At 42.8% G+C, this 22,071-nt stretch overlaps 1 protein-coding gene across 5 annotated transcripts in view; it reads right to left on the minus strand.

The window, feature by feature from the left end:
* The window catches only part of SCML2 (Scm polycomb group protein like 2), a 135,868-nt gene that overhangs the window by 93,795 nt on the left and 20,002 nt on the right, over positions 1-22,071 (minus strand). The window contains exons 2-4 of one of the 5 annotated variants that reach the window (XM_043504447.1): positions 18,413-18,432; positions 18,292-18,379; positions 10,963-11,031 (exon numbers count right to left, since the gene is read on the minus strand). In XM_043504447.1, the coding sequence (XP_043360382.1) occupies positions 10,963-11,031; positions 18,292-18,313 (91 nt within the window). In that variant the 5' untranslated portion in view covers positions 18,314-18,379; positions 18,413-18,432. Of the gene's footprint in view, positions 1-10,962; positions 11,032-18,291; positions 18,433-22,071 lie in introns of those variants that run through there. The other 4 variants (XM_038387723.2, XM_043504452.1, XM_043504457.1 and 1 more) reach the window with 4 other exon arrangements.

Below are 22,071 nucleotides of genomic sequence, written 5' to 3' on the forward strand. Positions count from 1 at the left end.
CTTTAAAGAATCTTGCTACCATGGCACCGGGGAAGACAGATCTTCCCTCAATAGGGGGATGAAATGCTGATATTGCCACCAGATGTACTCTCAATGAGCTAAGTACAAGGCCCAATAAGACAAGGTGCAGCAAGTATTCCAGTATTCCAGGAGCGGCAGCGAACCAGCGGAGCAGCGGGGACAGCAGAGCAGCTCACAGCAGGAGTTTGCCTGGGACTGGTAAGTATCCGAGTGTGTGTGTTTGCTTGCTGAGGAAGTATCCGAGCGTGTGTTTGCTGGGAGGGCAGGGAGAGAGCCTGAGTGAGTGTCTGATTGGCTGCTAGCCTGCAGGGGGCGGGCATTAGGGTGTCTGTGTGTTTGCGTCAGGGAAGCCTGGCTGTTTAAAAATAGCCAGAGCCTCGCGAACCAGCTGAGCGGCAGCGGAGCAGCGGGGACAGCAGAGCAGCTCACAGCAGGAGTTTGCCTGGGACTGGTAAGTATCCGAGTGTGTGTGTTTGCTTGCTGAGGAAGTATCCGAGCGTGTGTTTGCTGGGAGAGAGCCTGAGTGAGTGTCTGATTGGCTGCTAGCCTGCAGGGGGCGGGCATTAGGGTGTCTGTGTGTTTGCGTCAGGGAAGCCTGGCTGTTTAAAAATAGCCAGAGCCTCGCGAACCAGCTGAGCAGCGGGGACAGCAGAGCAACTCACAGCAGGAGTTTGCCTGGGAGTTCGCCTGGAGTGAGCCCAGTGAGGCTTACATCTTACCAACGTCTCTGAGGAAGCTCATAGTAGGTAGGTGATATGGAAGGGGGGGGTTCAGCTGCTGTGACCTGCACTGGATGTGCCATGTTTGTCTTTCTTCCACAGGACAGAAGCGACTTTGTCTGTACAAAGTGCAAGCTGGTCTCCATATTGGAAGAAAAGATTGAAGGTCTGGAGCAACAGTTAACGACCCTGCGTTGTATACGAGAGACTGAGGATTTTCTGGACCAAACTCAGGATAGCCTTCTAGGGGCATAAAGCTCTAAAGATGTAGAGCAGGTTGCACAGAGGAGCCAAGAGGCCAGTGAAGAAGCTTGGCAACATGTGACCTCCAGAAGAGGTAAGCGGAATGTCCGGGTTCCAGTAACACAGACACAGGTAACTAACCGCTTTCATGTTCTCTCCACAGGTACCAATGCGGAGAGTGGACCAGATGATATGTCTGGGGGGAGAAAGCAGAAGGAGACTCCGCTGGTTGGGAGGCATGAGATGCGATGTCCTGAGGTTGGGGGTTCCACGACCACCACTCCCAAGAGGAGAAGGCGGGTGGTGGTGGTCGGGGACTCTCTCCTCCGGGGGACTGAGTCATCTATCTGCCGCCCTGACCGGGAAAACCGAGAAGTCTGCTGCTTGCCAGGGGCTAAGATTCGTGATGTGACGGAGAGACTGCCGAGACTCATCAAGCCCTCGGATCGCTACCCCTTCCTGCTTCTCCACGTGGGCACCAATGATACTGCCAAGAATGACCTTGAGCGGATCACTGCGGACTACGTGGCTCTGGGAAGAAGGATAAAGGAGTTGGAGGCGCAAGTGGTGTTCTCGTCCATCCTCCCCGTGGAAGGAAAAGGCCTGGGTAGGGACCGTCGAATCGTGGAGGTCAACGAATGGCTACGCAGGTGGTGTCGGAGAGAAGGCTTTGGATTCTTTGACCATGGGATGGTGTTCCATGAAGGAGGAGTGCTGGGCAGAGACGGGCTCCATCTTACGAAGAGAGGGAAGAACATCTTTGCCAGCAGGCTGGCTAACCTAGTGAGGAGGGCTTTAAACTAGGTTCACCGGGGGAAGGAGACCAAAGCCCTGAGGTAAGTGGGAAAGCGGGATACCGGGAGGAAGCACAGGCAGGAAGGTCTGTGAGGGGAGGGCTCCTGCCTCATACTGGGAATGAGGGGCGATCAACAGGTTATCTCAAGTGCTTATATACAAATGCACAAAGCCTTGGAAACAAGCAGGGAGAACTGGAGGTCCTGGTGATGTCAAGGAATTATGACGTGATTGGAATAACAGAGACTTGGTGGGATAACTCACATGACTGGAGTACAGTCATGGATGGTTATAAACTGTTCAGGAAGGACAGGCAGGGCAGAAAAGGTGGGGGAGTAGCACTGTATGTAAGGGAGCAGTATGACTGCTCAGAGCTCCGGTACGAAACTGTGGAAAAACCTGAGTGTCTCTGGATTAAGTTTAGAAGTGTGTGCAACAAGAGTGATGTCATGGTGGGAGTCTGCTATAGACCACCGGACCAGGGGGATGAGGTGGATGAGGCTTTCTTCCGGCAACTCACGGAAGCTACTAGATCGCATGCCCTGATTCTCATGGGTGACTTTAATTTTCCTGATATCTGCTGGGAGAGCAATACAGCGGTGCATAGACAATCCAGGAAGTTTTTGGAAAGCGTAGGGGACAATTTCCTGGTGCAAGTGCTAGGGGAGCCAACTAGGGGGAGCGCTTTTCTTGACCTGCTGCTCACAAACCGGGTAGAATTAGTGGGGGAAGCAAAAGTGGATGGGAATCTGGGAGGCAGTGACCATGAGTTGGTTGAGTTCAGGATCCTGACGCAGGGAAGAAAGGTAAGCAGCAGGATACGGACCCTGGACCTCAGGAAAGCAGACTTTGACTCCCTCAGGGAACAGATGGCCAGGATCCCCTGGGGGACTAACATGAAAGGGAAGGGAGTCCAGGAGAGCTGGCTGTATTTCAAGGAATCCCTGTTGAGGTTACAGGGACAAACCATCCCGATGAGTCGAAAGAATAGTAAATATGGCAGGCGACCAGCTTGGCTTAATGGTGAAATCTTAGCGGAACATAAAAAAGAAGCTTACAAGAAGTGGAAGGTTGGACATATGACCAGGGAAGAGTATAAAAATATTGCTCGGGCATGTAGGAAAGATATCAGGAGGGCCAAATCGCACCTGGAGCTGCAGCTAGCAAGAGATGTCAAGAGTAACAAGAAGGGTTTCTTCAGGTATGTTGGCAACAAGAAGAAAGCCAAGGAAAGTGTGGGCCCCTTACTGAATGAGGGAGGCAAGCTAGTGACAGAGGATGTGGAAAAAGCTAATGTACTCAATGCTTTTTTTGCCTCTGTTTTCACTAACAAGGTCAGCTCCCAGACTGCTGTGCTGGGCATCACAAAATGGGGAAGAGATGGCCAGCCCTCTGTAGAGATAGAGGTGGTTAGGGACTATTTAGAAAAGCTGGACGTGCACAAGTCCATGGGGCCGGACGAATTGCATCCGAGAGTGCTGAGGGAATTGGCGGCTGTGATTGCAGAGCCCTTGGCCATTATCTTTGAAAACTCGTGGCGAACGGGGGAAGTCCCGGATGACTGGAAAAAGGCTAATGTAGTGCCCATCTTTAAAAAAGGGAAGAAGGAGGATCCTGGGAACTACAGGCCGGTCAGCCTCACCTCAGTCCCTGGAAAAATCATGGAGCAGGTCCTCAAAGAATCAATCCTGAAGCACTTAGAGGAGAGGAAAGTGATCAGGAACAGTCAGCATGGATTCACCAAGGGAAGGTCATGCCTGACTAATCTAATCGCCTTTTATGATGAGATTACTGGTTCTGTGGATGAAGGGAAAGCAGTGGATGTATTGTTTCTTGACTTTAGCAAAGCTTTTGACACGGTCTCCCACAGCATTCTTGTCAGCAAGTTAAGGAAGTATGGGCTGGATGAATGCACTATAAGGTGGGTAGAAAGCTGGCTAGATTGTCGGGCTCAACGGGTAGTGATCAATGGCTCCATGTCTAGTTGGCAGCCGGTGTCAAGTGGAGTGCCCCAGGGGTCGGTCCTGGGGCCCGTTTTGTTCAATATCTTCATAAATGATCTGGAGGATGGTGTGGATTGCACTCTCAGCAAATTTGCGGATGATACTAAACTGGGAGGAGTGGTAGATACGCTGGAGGGGAGGGATAGGATACAGAAGGACCTAGACAAATTGGAAGATTGGGCCAAAAGAAATCTAATGAGGTTCAATAAGGATAAGTGCAGGGTCCTGCACTTAGGATGGAAGAATCCAATGCACCGCTACAGACTAGGGACCGAATGGCTCGGCAGCAGTTCTGCGGAAAAGGACCTAGGGGTGACAGTGGACGAGAAGCTGGATATGAGTCAGCAGTGTGCCCTTGTTGCCAAGAAGGCCAATGGCATTTTGGGATGTATAAGTAGGGGCATAGCGAGCAGATCGAGGGACGTGATCGTTCCCCTCTATTCGACACTGGTGAGGCCTCATCTGGAGTACTGTGTCCAGTTTTGGGCCCCACACTACAAGAAGGATGTGGATAAATTGGAAAGAGTACAGCGAAGGGCAACAAAAATGATTAGGGGTCTAGAGCACATGACTTACGAGGAGAGGCTGAGGGAGCTGGGATTGTTTAGTCTGCAGAAGAGAAGAATGAGGGGGGATTTGATAGCTGCTTTCAACTACCTGAAAGGGGGTTTCAAAGAGGATGGCTCTAGACTGTTCTCAATGGTAGCAGATGACAGAACGAGGAGTAATGGTCTCAAGTTGCAATGGGGGAGGTTTAGATTGGATATTAGGAAAAACTTTTTCACTAAGAGGGTGGTGAAACACTGGAATGCGTTGCCTAGGGAGGTGGTAGAATCTCCTTCCTTGGAGGTTTTTAAGGTCAGGCTTGACAAAGCCCTGGCTAGGATGATTTAACTGGGACTTGGTCCTGCTTTGAGCAGGGGGTTGGACTAGATGACCTTCTGGGGTCCCTTCCAACCCTGATATTCTATGATTCTATGATTCTATGTCCTGAACAGAAGCCAGCATCAGTTGAATTCTGTGGGCCAATGACCACACCGAAAACTGCTTGAATCTCGCCAAGTAGGCCATTCTGGTAGAGGGCTTTCTACTGTTGAGTAGAACCTGTTCAACAGCTGCTGACCATACTTCCTCCTCATTTAGCCACAAAGCAGCCATACCATGAGATGCAGGGCGCTAAGCTATAAGGTGCGACTGTGATTCTGTGTGAGTAGGTCAGGATGGAGAGGTATGGGAGGATGAACTGGCAGCGCAAAAGGTCAGAGTCCCAGCACTGCCTCGGCCACACTGGGGCAATGAGAATGAACCTGGCCAGATCCATCTTCAGCTTGAAAATGATCTGTAGGAAGAGTGTACAGGATAGCCAACAGCCAGCCAAGATGGAAAGTGTCAGACAGGAAACTTGTACTGAGATCCCCTTGAGAGAAGAACAGATGGCATTTCCTGTTGTCCTTTGTAGCAAACGGGTCAATCGTCAGAATACATCAAGCTGCGAAAATGACCTGAAATACACTTGTCTTCCGAGACAACTCGTGACTCAGGGAAAAATTCCTGCCGAGATGGTTCGCGAAATGATTCTGGATCCTGAAAAGCGGTGGCTAATAGAGTGATCATCTCCTTGATGCAGAACTGCCACAATCTGATTGCCTCTTGGCAGAGCATCCTTACCTCTTCACATAATATGTGGCTGTGGTATTCTCAGTAAGTATGTGAGCCACTGATGCGGTCCAGAAAAGCAGGACATGCATTGTAGATGGTCTGAAGCTCCAGCACATTGATATTCAGTGATGATTCCTGCTTCAACCACAGACCTGGAACTTTCAGTGACCCCAGATGGGCTCCCTTGCCCATCAGGGAGGCATTGGTGACAACAGACCTGGTTGGCAAGGACTGGACAAAGGGAATACCCTGACAAACATTTTCCATTACCGTCTACCACTACAAGGAGTCCAGGACCAGTGGAACGAGGCAGACCAACATGCTCAGGGAGTGACTAGATGGACGGTGAACTGTCCTGAGCTACATTTAAAGGGAGCAAAGATGCAACCTTGCAAACTGGACCACCTGTGCAGAAGCAGACATGTGGCCCAAGAGCCTGAGGCACATCCGAACCATAATGCACACTAAAGCAAAGGTGGCAAAACGCCTGAAAAAGGTCTGTCAGCAAAAAAGTCTTCTACAATCTATTAGGGCCCCAATGAACTTGATTTTCTGAGCAGGAACCAAAGTTGACATTTCAATGTTTAGGATGAGACCCAGACGGTCAAACAAGCGCACTGTAGCGTTGACATGGGAAAGGACTTCCTTTCTGGACCTGCCCTCAGTAACCAGTTGTTCATATATGGGAAGATGTGGATTCCTTTCCGGCTGAGGTACCCCTTCACCACCACCATGCATTTGGTAAAAACCCAAAGGGCAGAAGAGAAGCCCCGTATACTGAAAATGGTGCTCCGCTACGACAAATCAAAGGAATTTTCTGTTTCTCTGCAAAATTGTCACATGAAACTAGGTGTCCTGAAGGTCAAGAACAGCCAACCAGCTGTTCTGTGACAACTGGGAGAGGATAGTTGATAGAGTGACTATTTGGAACCTCATGTATCTGATATATTTGTTGAGGCCAGGAAAGTTGAAAATGGGTCTTACCCTTCCCTTGGATTTAGGCACCAGATAGTACAGTAATAGAAGCTGTGACCCCAGTGGAACCTCCTCCACCACTCCCAAAGCCAGTAGAAAGAAAACTTGCTTGAGAAGCAGTATTTTATAAGAGGAAGTCCCTATCGGGAACTTGGGGTGGGGGCTTCGGGCAAGGTATGTCGAGTGGCCAAACCCCGGAACTGAATGCTTCCTCCTCTAGGACCTATGCCCCTTTCTGGGGTAGCCCTGCTGTCTCAGGGGAGGGAAAGGCTGCCCAAATGTGTGTTGCAAACAATACTGCTGCTGTTCACTGTAACGGCCCCTCTGCACTGCCAGCGTACACATCCCCAAAGATCGCAGGGCAGCCCTAGAGTCCTTGAAGGAGTGTAGAATCTCATCCGCCTTGTCCAAAAAAAGCACTCAGCTAAAGGGCAAATTCTCTATGGCTTGTTGCACAGCAGGACAATGCCCGAATTCTGCAGCCAGGACTCCCTTCTCATGGTCACCGCCAAAGCCATCACCCTGGCTGAACTATCCCAATGTCCAGCATGGGCCATAACAAAGTCTTAGTCACCAAGCAGCCTCTGGTGATAAATGCCCAAAATTCCTCCCTCAAGACTTTGGGCAACTGGTCCGCAAACTCAGACATAGCCATCCAATTCACAAAGTCGTATTGTGACAGCAATACCTGCTGGTTAGCAATGTCCATCTACAAATAAGAGGAAGTCTCAATCTTCCTACCCATCAGGGCCATCTATTTGGAGTCCCTATCTTTGGGGATGGACTTAAATCCGTCCTTCACACCTCTATTGTTCACCGTGGTTATGACCAGGGAATTTGGGGCTGGATGGGAGTAAAAACTCCCAAATCCCTGCACCACAATGAAGTAGCAATTCTCCATGTGCTTTGCAAGAGGGGGTAATGAAGCTGACAGGCTCCAGAGAACCTTAGCAGGCTCTAGGAGTGCATCATTAATAGGGAGGGCTACTCTTCCAGGGCAGATGGCTGCAGGATGTCCAACAACTTACAGATATTCTCCTGCAGGAACACCCAGGGAAGGCAGCCACGTGCTGCAAAAGATCCTGATACACCTTGAAATCCTCTGGTACCAAAGGAAGATCCAGGCACCACAGAATCATCTGGGGATGAAAACAAAGTGGTTAACTGTGCCAGAGCCAGATCCTACTCCAGGACTAACAGGCCTGGACAGGAGGACTCTGGAGGCTCCACATGGGGAAGGTTTACTGGTGCCCAAGCCTGTGGCAGCTCGACATGACTGCTCAGTGATCTTGTCTTAGAGCGCGATGAGGAGTTGGATGTACACAACCAAGGAGCATCCCACAGATTTCATGCAGCCCACTGGTATGGATAGGGCATCGGTGGCCAGTAGACACCAGGCTGGGGCCCCCCATCTCCACTGTGAGACAAGCACCTATCATAGTACCCATAGCTCTCCTTGACTGGGCCCTGATGCAGGTGAGGCAATGGAGAGTGGTGGAGGAAGATCCCGACCTGGATGCTGAGGAGTCCTTAGCTGCAGGGGATAAAGGTGGAGCCAGACCTGAGGGTGCAAGCAACTGACCTGACTCATCCATACCTCAAAATGAAAAGGAAATTGGCACAGATGGTGGAAACGGTATTGCTAGCATTAAATATACCTCCATTGTTTCCAGTGCTGGAAGTGGGGTCAACCCTGAAGTCGAGGTGACTGACAATGCTGAAGTGGAGAGAGGTGAGTGTTGACACGGTTACATCAGAGGTGCCAATAGCAGAGGAGCCAAGAAGTTCCCAGTGCTGGGGAGGTCACTTGTTCTGAGCCTGGCACCAGCCCCACTTCCACTGACTTTCAAAGGGAAACACCAAGCTGCGGTGCCAACAGACCCACAGCCTCAGCAGCCCACCCAGCCAACAGGGCTATACACTAAGCAGCCTTGCCTTGGCAAAGTCCTGGGCCAAGGGAGAGGTCAGGACAGAAAGCAGAAGAGGTCCATTACCACCTGATATACCGCCAGTGCAGAAACAGCCAGTGCCAGCAACACCCTCTTCAATATGGGACTCAATGGATGGCCAGAGCCGGAACCAGAGTTGATGGCACAGTGTCTCTGATCTCCCTGAACGGTACCAGGAAGTGGTTGATGGGACCAGCTCCATTTCGCACCCTGACATTCACACTGTGTATTAATCTAGATATCAAACACAGCAATACTTTCAAGTATTGACATGGCATTTGAGTCCCTAAGTGTGACTGCAGCTCCTCTGTCTCAAACTGGCACAGGAAAGCAAGTGGAGCACTCATCACAGAACCATTTCCTCTACTGCCCGGTATATACTGGCAGCCATGAGCAACAGAAAAATGCAAGGATCCCTCCCAGTAACTAGGAATGGAGGAGAAAAAAAAACCACCTCTCTCCCAACAGTCTTAGGCAGGAGAAGAAAATGAGTCAAAATGACAAATGAAGTTCTAGAGAGCTTTAACACGTTTGCAGACAACTCTGTGGTGAGATGACATCTACAGGTGGTGATGTCATAACAAGTACACAGTTAATATACAGATACCTAATGTGACATCATGATGTCATTCCATGTATTATTTTGTGGTTCACTGCAACATCAGTCTAAGGAGAAAGTAGCTCTCAGCCAGTCAGAGGACCAATGAGATTACGCTTCCTCTGATGGGAAAGAGCTTCAGGGGTAAGAGCCAAAAAGTTTCTGTAGCAGACTAAAAAACTTCTGTTTAATTAGATGCCCATGGAAGCCCTTAGTGTTTTAGTTTTATGAAATGTTATAACTCTGATGTGCTATCAAAGTTTTAACAAAAGACCCCTTCGTAAGTTTTCTACCTCAGTCAATAATACATGCGACAGTCCCTAGGTAAAATACTATCCACAAAACTCTTGTCATTCCTTACTATTCTCAACTCTACCAAAATCATTACCCACCTTGTTTCACGACCTCCACGTCTCATGAAGCCTCTAACTAGCTCCTCTACCTGACAGCTTTTCCTTTTAGCAGCAGTGATCACATGCGTTACTCCTGGGGGAATTATGCACCACTGCACAATGCAGAATTTGCACAGAATTAATGTCTTGCACAGAATTTCATGTCCCCCCCGCCAGACTTGGGGCTGCAGAGCTACTGGCTACCTCTAGGGGCTGCTGTACTCAACAGAGCCTGGCTTTTCTCCAGCTTGCAGTGAGACAAGTGCCTGGACTGGCAGGAATGGAAGCTCTGCACATTCTGGCAACAGGGCTTGATCCTCATCCACCTAATGGGAGCATGCACGGGAGACCTGGCTCTGGCACAGAGTGAGGAAGGGCAGGGTTGTACCATGTCCCTCAGTGGGACAAAGCTGCAGGGGGCAGGCTTGGGGGGCAGCACGACTGAGCTCTGGGGAGGAGCATGTGTCTAGGATGGGGGGGGCACGTGTCTGGGCTGGGGGAGGAATCATGCAGCCCTCTCCAGCGCCCCCTAACTTGAAATGGGTTGTTGAAGGAGTTTCTTTAAACTCTACTCCTCAGGGAATTTTTTTCATTCTCTGTATTGTTGACATACTTGCTGATAGGTATTTTTAAATAAATTACCAAAATAACTGAAACTGGTGTGATTATATTGTGTTCTTTTGACAAATAAATTTTTTAGAAATATTGTGCACAGAATTTTAAAATTTTTAGCACAGAATTCCCCCAGGAGTAAGTCTGTGCTCAGTGGGCTCAGACAGTGGGAGTGCCCCACCTTTCTGTTAATTAGTAGGAAAGAGATGGTGGCAACAACTTACTGAAAACATTTGTTGTTGCCTGTAAAACATGTAGCTAGGTTAATGGGTCAGCTTTAAAAAAAAACAAACACAAACACAACAACAGGTGATTTCCCTACACCCTCCAAATGACAGACCAATTGTCCCTGATGAAAAATCATCATTTTCTGCTTAGAGTGAAGGTATCCATTTTTATTTTAACTGATGGGAAACAACTGCAGATGGGAATGCTCTCAACTTTCATTTAGTCTCAAACAATCCACTTTGTTTTTTAGTTTTCCCCACAGAAGAACAAATGCAGAAGATTGTTTTACCTTCCCTACCTATGTAGCACTAATGAAGATTCAGCCCAACTATCGCAGCTCCTCTCTTCAGTATCAGCAAGCATGGTAGTTAAGGAGAAAAAACAATGGAGACTTTTGGGAGAGAAGGCAGAGAAAAAGGTATAGACAGGATTAAAGGAGGTAGAAAACAGAAATGATCCAAAACTTCATCTTAAAAAAATTGGGACCCACACATTATTTTTGTTCAGGGGATTACATAGGTAACTAGTATTTGCCTTTTGGTCAGCTGAACTAGTATGCTAAAGTCAATCCTTTCACCCTTCCAAAGGCATTTATATATGCAATATCAAAGCACTGTCTGCTAAGGAAGTTAACAGCAGTGGTTCAGATGCTTTCTATTCTTTTATGTATCCCAGTCATCAAAGTGTAAAAGATTCCCAGACAACACAATCCAAATGTTTAGATTTAAACATTACTGTGACTGATAACATGATACTTTTAATACCTACCATTTTTCAAAGACACGTTGTTTGACTGCTGACTCTTCCCATGTTTCTCCTTTTTAACGTTCTTTGAATCTACAAGACATAAAATGTCATTACATAACAGATTTAGCATTCACATCATACTAAAGTCCAAGATAACAATTAGTCTAATATAGAGCACTTTTAACCATAACTTTCAAGATAAATACATTCTATTAACCACAGATTTGTTTTTTTATATTTATATATATATTTCATGAGTAACACTGTCATGAAAAGGTAAATTTTATTCTTATTCTAGTTCACCTCAGAGTTCAAAAGAGAAACTAACATCAAGATAAAGGTACAAGCATGGAAAGAAAGAATTCCAAAAAGAATTCTTCTTCGCTGTCAACAAACATCTTCCAAAATCTTAAAAAAAGCAATCTACATTTATTTTCAAATAAATAGCTTTTATTATGTTTTATAGTTTGAGCGAGAGTATTAGACCAAAGAGCATCTTGGACCTTGCACCTAGGTTTTCAAAAGACATTCATGATTTTTGATTTGAGACACAAGAAAAGGTCTTGGTGCTCAATGTGCTGCATGTGACCCTCTGAAATTCAAGCCCCTCTAAGATGTCTCAAGTTGGCCGCACAAAAACTGCAGAACCCAAGATCACTAGTCATTTTTGTCAATCTTGGTGCAGGTCTTGACAAACTGAAACAGAAAAATAATTAGTTTATTTCACAGTTAAGGCTCTCACTGCAACCCTAATTCACTGAATACAGGCCAGTGCTTATACCACACCAATGAATCAGCAGAAAGATTCTGTCTCAGCTGTTTCTGCACATTACTCCTGTTATCATTGGTGGAAGAACAGAGCGAAACCCATGAGGAGCACACAATCAATTCCACTTTACTTCAGGTATCAGTACCACAAGGAAAAGGCAACTCAAGCCATAATGCGAGTGTTGCCCCTAACTCAAATTCCAGCCTCACACAAAATCCTTTAACTTGAACGTAGTGGTGCTTTTAATTCAAGTTGGCTGGATTGTCAGGGGGTATTATGCTACAGCTCAAGTGAGCACAACTATTCAGCTGCTATCAAAGCCATTCTATGCAGCTTGAGCATTATTTCACAGCGTCGCTGCTCTCAATCAAGCTAGCCTAACTCAAGAGGAGTTAGCCATGAAGATACCCGTAGACAGATGAGCTACCCATGATTGACTTTATTCACAGCTTTGCCACATTAGCAAATATTAAAACAATCATTGCGCTGCAGAGCATTCAATTCCCTTTTCAGTTTAGGATCATACTTCAATTTCAATTTCCAATTCCATACCAAATGTCTATATTTTTGACAGATGTTTGATACTTAACTAGAAACTGAAATGAAGGTACAATCCAATGTCAACGCGGATCACACATCTTGTGTGTCACAGAAGCAAGGAATTGGTGAAACTGAGACACCATTTTCTCTCCAACAGAGACAATTTAGAAGTGGTAGAAAATATCTGAAGAATACAAATCCTAATGGACTTGTTCTTCTTGATATGCTAGCAGGGGGGTGGGCAGTGAGTGAAGGAGAATGGAAGCAAATAAGTGAGCAAGTGCTCTTTGTTGCTTTTGGGCAGAGAAAGTCAGCATAGGTTATTTTCACCCTGTGTAGAAGATGATAAATTTTTCAAGCCATGCAATAGACATAGTTAGTTTCACATGGCTAGAACTAAGGCAGTAGATTTCAAATCTCAGTCTCTATTTTTCTTGGAAAAAAAGAATATTTAAACATAGCATTATTGCATTCAGATCAGTGACAGCCTTGATATTTCACAGCTATGAGGAGGAATCGCTGCTGTGATTACAGTAGGTGTTTTAAGCATATATGGTAAGCTACTATTCCTTTTCTGTATAATGCAATCATTCTCTTATAAAATTGTGCTACCCACAGTTATAGCGAATGTGAGCTCCTGTTTTCATGCACCATTTTCAATTTAACCTTTTCGGCTAACATTTTCACTGATGTTGTTAGCCCAACAAGTGTTTTAAACTAAGAACAAAGATATGATCTACTGGCCTGCACACGGGATGGGAAGCCAGTAATCCCTTACTGAGCTGTAATCTCTTAAAGATTAAAAGTTCTGGGTTTCTGCTCTATTGACTAAAGGGGAAATTTTCTCCCTCTTCTTTGGCCTGTTTTCCATTTCCTTCTCAATGATTTAAAATGACTATCCAGACAAAAATAGTAAGGCAATAAGGCCAACACCAGGGAAAAGGACAAGTCCAGTAAAACCCCAAGATGGTGAGTGTACATATCCTTACATGGGGATAAGAGTCACAACCCCATCCCATTCCTCCAAATGCAATGACCTTCCAAATCAACATTACTTTGGTCTAATTGGGATTGATCTGAAGACAGTTGGTTCTCTTCCAAGGTACCATCACTGCTAGATATTTAGAGGCTAATGAGACTGCAAATATGGATTTGAAATATGAAAAATAAAAGTAGAATTGTCATTAGCATTATTTGAGAGATTTTGGAATGGACAAAACTTCCAAAGCAGTTTCCCGTTGAATAGGAAGTGTTTGGAGATTGAATCCTGCTGGATCCCACATGATTGAGATCTTGAGGGTGACAAAAAGTTGTCCATTGCCTTCTGGTAAGACCCAAGTTTTGAAAAGAATCAGGGCAAATAAAATCTATTAAATCGGATTTTTTTGATAAAATGCTTTTTGAGGAAGAAACCTATCTAAAGATACATTATAACTCAAAAATATCTCATCATGGAATAGCATTATAAATTCTAATTCTATAGTATGAGACAAACGTACATGAATATATTAAGAAAAGTTTTGTAAATGAGTTCCAATGGTTCATGGATTAGGGACCAAATTTTATGCGGTTCCAGGGGCTTCTGTATAGAAAGATTAACCTAAATAATCTACCCAATGGGACTCAGTGCAGAAGAGACCATCAGAGATGCACAGTTTTGCAGTTCTCAAACTGTGGATTTGTGTCTCCAGAGAAAACATGCTTGTTAACAGCAAAAATGTTTATAAATAAATAAATACATACATAAATAAATATATAGAGGTGAGAAATAATAGATCTCAACCTTACTGTCCCTCTGCAAATTTGTGTACACAGAGTCAATCCCTTACCTCTCTCTAAAAATGCAAAGTTTCAAAAAGTTCAATGAATAGAAGATTGTTGGGGGCAGAATAGATCTGGACAAGGAGAAGAAGTCTGGAGATAAATGTGAGAAGGGAGGGACAGGCAGCAGAAACAAAAGTGAAACTGTTTGAGCAGCATATTCCAGACGTCTTGAGGTCTTTCTGAGTGTATCCTTCATTGATTTGAGATCTACCATACCATTCTCTCACTAAAAGGGAAAACCTATAATGGCAGCAGGCCATAAAAGAGACCCAGTTTGGGAATATTTTAATGAAGTTCCTCTACTTGTGGGTAAGACAGGCATGCATGCAAAACTCAAACAGCGCTACAAAAAAAATGCAAGACCTGGTTTCCCAAATGAAACAACATCAAGAGAAGTGTTCCTTCTCAGGAGGAAGCTGCACTGAAGATGATAAAAGGAACATGTCTGAACATGCAGGATCTTCAGGTTGGTAAACTTTTTTTATTTCATACTTCTTTCTTAAGGTCTGCCTGTCTTCCTTCTGGACTATTCTTGAATTCTCATGTCTGAGCAAAAAAAATAAGTTGTTACTCTATGGTACTATCATTTTAGCTGCAGTTTGTGATAAAAAAAATAAATAGCTGAAATAGGCAGATCTTCCTTTTACAATTTCACCTTTATAGTAGTACTGAGTGTCAGTGAATGCAATGAGTAATACTAAATGAGCAGTATGATAATCATAATTAAATAACTGCATTGACTTATTTTGTTTAGGAGAATCCATCCTCAACATACAGGATTCTGAAGACTATCCACTTTCAAGATCACCATCATTTTCTATAGTTTCAAAGTTATCTGCCAATGATAGCGTTTCAGTCACATCATGTATGTCACATAGCCACAGTACATCACCTGTAGCAAAAAAGAAAAAAAAATCTCCATCATCCAGAAACAACGATAGATATGTTTGTGATATGAACCAGCAGATTATAAAAAAAAAAGAGGTAATTGATGAAAAAACTGCCCAGTTTATTTATGCAACAAAACTCTCCTTTCCATATGATTGAGAACCCACACTTCATTTACATGGTTCAGTCATTAAGACCAGGATACAGTCCACCCAACAGAGCAGATGTTGCAGGAAAATTGCTGGATAAAGTGTATGAAAGAGAAATTGAGCAGCGGGCAAAAGGTCTAGAGGGTGAAATTGTTAACCTGAGTCTTGATGGGTGGAGCAATGTCCATAATGATCCTGTTGTATGTTCTTCTGTTACAACAGAAGAAGGGAATGTCTTCCATACAGAAAATGCACACACAGCAGAATACTATATATGCCAACTATAATAAACTTCAGAGCTAAGGGTGAACCATTCAAGAAATATATGTTTGCGCATGATGTTTTAAAGAAAGTTACACCAGTGAACTGGTGGAAGTCACCGAAGCACTTGGATTCAGAGACTATTGAAGTGATAATCTCACTTCTAACTGCAGTACCTTCTTATGCTGGTGTAGAAAGAACATTTTCGTCCTTTAGACTAATTCATTCCAAATTGAGAAATCGTTTGGGACCTGAAAAAGCAGGAAAGCTTGTTTTTCTTTTCCAGATTATGAACAAACAAGAAAAATGAAGGTGAAGACAACTGAGTTAGCTGCAGAAGCCAATATTTCAAGTTTCTCATGTCGACCTGGATGACAGTCTATTTAATTTTTGTTGTTTTCTTTTTTTTAAAAAAATTCATTGAACTATGTTAAACAACTTAAACAAAAACAGACCTGATTTTAAAAAACTTGAATATTTAAATTCAAAAATTCATATGCTTGTTTTGTTACAATAGGGTATGTTTGCTGTTGAAAAAAAATCCAATACACATAATGTTATTGTTTTAGTTAAATAAAACAATTTAAAAAAAGGTATATCTGGTGATGTTCTCCTCCTAATACAGCATGGCAAGAAAATCCTCCAAATATTAATGATTAACCTGTTGAATTGGAGATAGTTCACCTCCCATTGACTTCATAAATATCTGCTTCAATTACCTTTGGTAAATGAAATAAGCAAGCAAGCAAGCAAGCATTCATTTTCTGATACAGCTGTAAAACTAATCTGAAAAGTTTTCAAAATAAATCATTTTAAAAATGCATAGTGTGTACCTTCTAAAAATGAAACCTACATCCATCTCCACGTTGTGAAGAATATGTAAACCAAAAAGAATACACTCTTATGTAGAAATCCATGATTAAATCGAGTCTTCCCGACTAGTGATTTAAATAAAATCCACCCTGAAAAGAATGGAACCATGGTTGAGCAATTCCATCTACCCAGGTTACACTTTACAAATACTATGTATGGCAGGTTGATCTGGAGTACCTCTCCCCAATCTGTAGACACGAAATTCTTCTGCTAATAAGATAACTCATCAGAAGGTAAGCCAGAGTAATCACAGCCATCAGACAAGAAATCAGAGACAACTGGAGACTGACCCAAGCTTTCTTCATTGATTTGCAATCCACCAGGAACCAAGAAGGCTAACTCCTTCAAGCACAGAGTCTGGTAGTAGCAACTGAGATGATCCTAGTGACCACTTACAATTCCTCCTAACGTTGAACTCCAGTTTCCTGACACAAGAGAGCTTTCAGAGAAAGCACCCCCTTATGAGAAGAGCCAGTTTCTTAACCAATGATATGACTATTACACCTGCGAGTAGGAGAGTGCCCCAAGTCTTACAGAATCTTTTTGGGAAACAACGAAAGCAATGCATTGCCTTAGAGAGTATGTATCAGTCTTTTCCCAAGACACTATTTTCTTGATGTCCTCGTGGGAAGGGAGCAACATAGAGGGTTGGTCTGTCAAGATTTGCACAGCCACTTCCTAGGGACTTATTCTTGAGATTCCAGACACCACTCCAACAAAGGAGTCAAAGTCTTCTACCCCGGCTAGCTCTGATGATGTGTGAGGAGGCTCCCTCTGAGAAGTCTCTACCTCTGTTCCTCAGAGTTGTCAAGCATCTTAGAGTGACAGATCGCAAAAGACTATTCCCCTCCACCCCGCCAGAAGGTCTCAGCTGCACCTCAGGAGTGGAGGAGCATTCCCCAACAAGCCGACCATCGCCTCTCTGAAGATCAGTGATAGCAACCAGAGGAGGGGGAAATGTTTGGTCCCTAATGCACCTGAGACTCTGTCTAGGCCCTTTTATCCACCTCCAAGAGGGGGGACAGGAAGAGGAGAGCTGGCTAACATCTTCCATCAAGACTTCTCTCAAATCTGTGTACCCTAAAGCAAGGTGGATCTGGAAGAGCTCCATCTCCTTCAAGCTGTGTTTGTTTTTCTCTAGGTGACACATCCCAGATGGGCTTCCAGCCTGTTTGTCTGCCAGGAATAAGGCCTGTCTTGCAGCATCTTCAAAACTATTACGTGCGCAACTGCAGTCATCATAGATGATCCACTGCAATTCACCAGGCAGTAGACAACTGCAGAGAAAGCAGTTGGGCTGCAAAGGTGGAAGGCATGAATTAGGTGCAAAAAAACTTAGCCATCTTCAATAGAGCAGAATGACCTGTCCCAAAACTGAGAAGGACCAGTTAGAGTAGTTGGGCTCTCTTCACAAGATTCTGTATTTCTATTTCATGCCTATTCTATTTCACACATTCACTTCTGTTCAAATCTCACCCTCAAGTTGGTGCAAAACAACATAATTTATGATGTTCCCCCCACAGATACGGCACAGTAGAAGACATGACTAGAAAGAATGCCACTGCATAGATGAGAAATTAGACTGCATAAAACAGTTTATGTAATCTACATGGGCTTTTGAAAGTTAGTTGCTGATGCAATTTGCTATTGTAAAATTAATACCCGATATTACACATTATTCTGATAACTGGATTCTGTGACATCTACATAATTTATCACCTGTAAAGGATTATATTTTAACACCACATCTAGATACATGCTTAAATTTTCTACTCTGTTTTCTAGCTTGTCTAAGGACAACAAATGTTTTGGGTGAAAATATATAGAATGGTTTCAATTAAGGATGAATTTAGCATATCTACTGTAAGTTGGGGATTTTTTTTGCTTTAATTTGATTCATAACAATTTCAGTACATATTACCATCCTATTTCAACTTAACAATACAGCAGTTATTACTATTAGGTATAATAATACCCCATTTAATCAAAAATAGCTTTTATGTTTTCTACTCTCTTTCCTTTTGGATAAAAAGCCACCAGCCTTACCTTTAGCAGCTGTTCTCCCCATGGTAACACTTATGTGATCTTCCTTCTCACAATAAAAAGCCTGAAGTTGAAAGACCAGTTAATTCTTGGCTGAGACCCAGAACCTCACCAATTAACTCTTCCTTTCAGCACAACAGTTTCCTGTGGAGTAGTAATACAGCTAGTTAGTTATAGATCCAATACAAGAAACACCCCCATTATCTTGCTGTTTTAAAGCTGCAAAAGTTTAACAAGCTACTTGTAGAGGAACTTTGTGTAAACAAGAGCTAAATCAAAGAAATACTGGAAGGAGGAGAATAAATTAAATTTTCTTATTACTTCTGTATTTTAAAATGATGTAAACCCTTGAAAAGAAAAACCAGATTGTTTCACACAGCATGTTATGATTTGACATTAAAAATATGCTTTTGCTCCTACTTAAGTTTTCTTTTTAAAACTATAATGATTATTTTCAATTTCAACAGCTCAAATCTTTTTTCCTTCCATCTTACATACACGCAATCCAACAATGGTTATACTAGAAAATACCACCTGGGAAAAGTGTTATGCTATTTAAAAACTAAGGCGTAATAAAATTTATGTTTGGGAGCACAAAAGCAAAGGCACAATTGCTAGTTGATATAAGTTGCAATGGCAGGTAGTGTCAGATAACAGATACCATAAGGATAACACTAGTCTCAAATATAGCACAGAAGTAAGTTGCTGTGGGCTTTAAGAACTAGGAGGTCCAAGTTAGTTAAGCCATGCCACCTCAATAAAGAGAAAAGAGCAATATCTGTTTTATTACTAGTTTTCCACTCCAGCACTCACATTTGCTGATGAATTTCATAAGCATTAGAACAGTCATGGGTTAGTCCAGCAACAACAACAATGCTAACTAGTCACATATTTTTCGTGTGTGTGTGTGTGTGTGTGTGTGTGTGTGTGGTGTGTGTGTGTGTGTGATTTTTTTCTAAAAACAAAATCTAACTAAACAAGATACTACCATGGATTGCAGAAGCCAGACTTTCAAACATTCATTGATCTAAACAACGTATCTATTATAACATGAAACAATAGTGCAAAGCTAAGGATGCTACAGCAGTATTAACTCAGAATTTCTTGAACATTTAAAAACACACATTAAAAACTTTGAGTTTCATTAAACAACTGAATAGCTTTGACCGAAGCTTCACAATTTCAAGGTAATTTGAGGTCTGTAAATTATATATGATCGTGATGGACTTCATGACGTGTCATTTTACATCTACAGGATACTTCATGTGGATAAAACCAATTGAAAACTTCATTTACTGAAATTTGTTAGTTTTAATAATATTTGTAAGGTACCAAACAAGTATTATCAATGGAAAAAATTTAAGATTAAAAAATAGCAGTAAATAAAATTGAATACTAAAACAAGCAAAGCATTTTTGCTACACAATAATACCATAAATGATCATCAAATGAATAATATCTATATTTGAAATGATTGTAGAATTCCCCCAAAACATTTCAAAGCTTTTACTCTTTAAGCATAAACTATGAAAGGTGTTGCAGAGTCAAAGTAGTTGCCTTTATGGGTAGATTACTTAAAACAGTGCACGGTTTTAATCTTTTTTTGTTCCAAACACTAGATTGCACTTGGTGCTGTAATAAGATTCCAACCCTGCAGTGATAGTCATCAAGTTTAGCACAAGTGGAGTGTCTGTCAGAAACATAAAAGGATTCCAGCATTTCATTAGTTTGTGTAGCACCAGATAGGCTATTTACAACATGCTCACCAGCCTGTTAAAAATGTAAGGACAATTGGAAATTCTAAACCGTTGTTTGAAATAGCACAAATCCAACAACAGGATAAAATTTATTACTATTTAGAAGAGGTGTTACTGCAAAGGCCAGTTGCACCAAGTTTATTCTACTCAGGGTGCTTAAGTGAACTTTTAGAAATTATTTCTTGTCCTATAAATTAAATTGTACTTAAAAACTGAATTTCTGAGCCTCCATTCTGAAGAACAGCAAAAAAGCTAAATCTCTGCAGAGACAGTGCAGTCAGACTGAGGCAGAATATAACTCCTTTCTAGGGGTAGAGTTGAGGAGCACTCTAGTTCTGCATTTCTCAACAGCTGGTCCATGGAGCGGGGCCAGTCCCTGGGATCTCCCTGACAGTTTAAGGAAGGAAGCAAACTGGTCCCTGGTATCAAAAGGTTGAGAAACATTACTTTAGTTCACTACACCGAATTAATTACCTTCCTTAACAGTTTGTCTTCTTATCTGCTGCCTACTCCCTACCCCAGCCAGGGTGGGAGCTTTTGCATACACTTCCAACATCACTGGTCTTCGAAAAATCAACAACACAGCCATATATATATTATATATATGAATATATATATATATAACTGCAGAAAAAGCTGAACAGATACAGAGTGTGAGGCTTGCAGAGATCCTTGGTCGGACGGGCAGGGAAGAGGGGAAGCCTAAGACATCCTTGAATATGTGAGTGAGCAAGCAAGCGGACTATGTTGAAAAAAAGATAGGAAATTAGGGTAAGAAGGAAGATAGACAAATCTAGAGAATGGAAGGCAGAAACAAAGGAAGGAATGAACCAGGTAGGAGAATGAAACCTGGGAAAGGCAGATGCCAAGGACAGAAAACTAGGAATAAATAGGCGTAAGAAAGTAATTGTGGGAGGTGAGGGGGAATGGAAACAAACCAAAGGCAAAGAAGAAAAATACGGAGAAAAATTCTTCAAGCTAGGAACAGCACTTATGTCAGTCACAATACAGGAAACACCCCAAGAAGAGTCAATTCGACCCTGGAAGTATAGGATCAACAGGGGAGATCACAATAAGGTCACTTGACCTAAGCTAGGGAAACTGAAAATCAAAGGCAAAGGGCAAGCAAGAAAAAAAAAAAAGTGTTGTTAGTTTCAACATTAAAATGTTCGGAATGAAACCCAATTAAAAAAAGTCAATGTGGAGGATGTCCACATGCTTGCTACTAATACTACTTATAGCTGGGGTTTAAAGCATCCAGTAAATTCCGCTTCATTCTTTCTGTTTAACTTCCCCCTACTTCATTTAATTCTGAATTAGATGGCGAGCTTGTGTCTGCCTTTAACTTCTGATAAGGCTTTGTTATCAAACCCCATTCACCCTTACTAGTCACCTCCCACTGTATGAGCTCTTGGTTAAAATATATATGAATAATAAGCCTAAAGCATTTGCATTTCCAAAGTTACTACTACATATGATGGAAAAATAATTTTCCATCCTACTCTAATATTGTTCTTCTAATTCAGAAAGTCAACTTGAAGGGAAAGAATTTCTGCTTTTTAGAGAGGTCAGCCTTTTAAAGAGAGACACTGTCAAAAATCACACACTTTCTTTTGGTTGGCATATCACAACTACCCCTTCCGCTATCTACACCATTCTTACAAGAAAGCAAGACAGTTATCTAAGAGAAATTTGTCCCAATACCCTGCCTGTTCACAAGAACACAACACACACACCGACATGGAGATACAACTTAACATGCAGTTTAACGCATAATATTTCAAAGAAACCTAAACCTAGAAATTGAAGACTTTTGTTTTGAAGAATCAGATGCTTCAGGCTCAGGTGGACAGTTAAATGAAAAAGAAGGGGGTGGAAAGGAAACATTCTTAAAGCATATTAGATTTTTTGGTACTATCAACATTGTTGGTATAGCTCGAGTTCCAACTCTGCAATCCTTAGTTAAACAAAATGAATGGGAAATTTTGGCAGGGTAAAAAGACTAGAAACCCATTTCAGTCCACTT

The sequence above is a fragment of the Dermochelys coriacea genome, chromosome 1 (assembly GCF_009764565.3).
Source record: "Dermochelys coriacea isolate rDerCor1 chromosome 1, rDerCor1.pri.v4, whole genome shotgun sequence".
Taxonomy (NCBI): Eukaryota; Metazoa; Chordata; order Testudines; family Dermochelyidae; genus Dermochelys; species Dermochelys coriacea.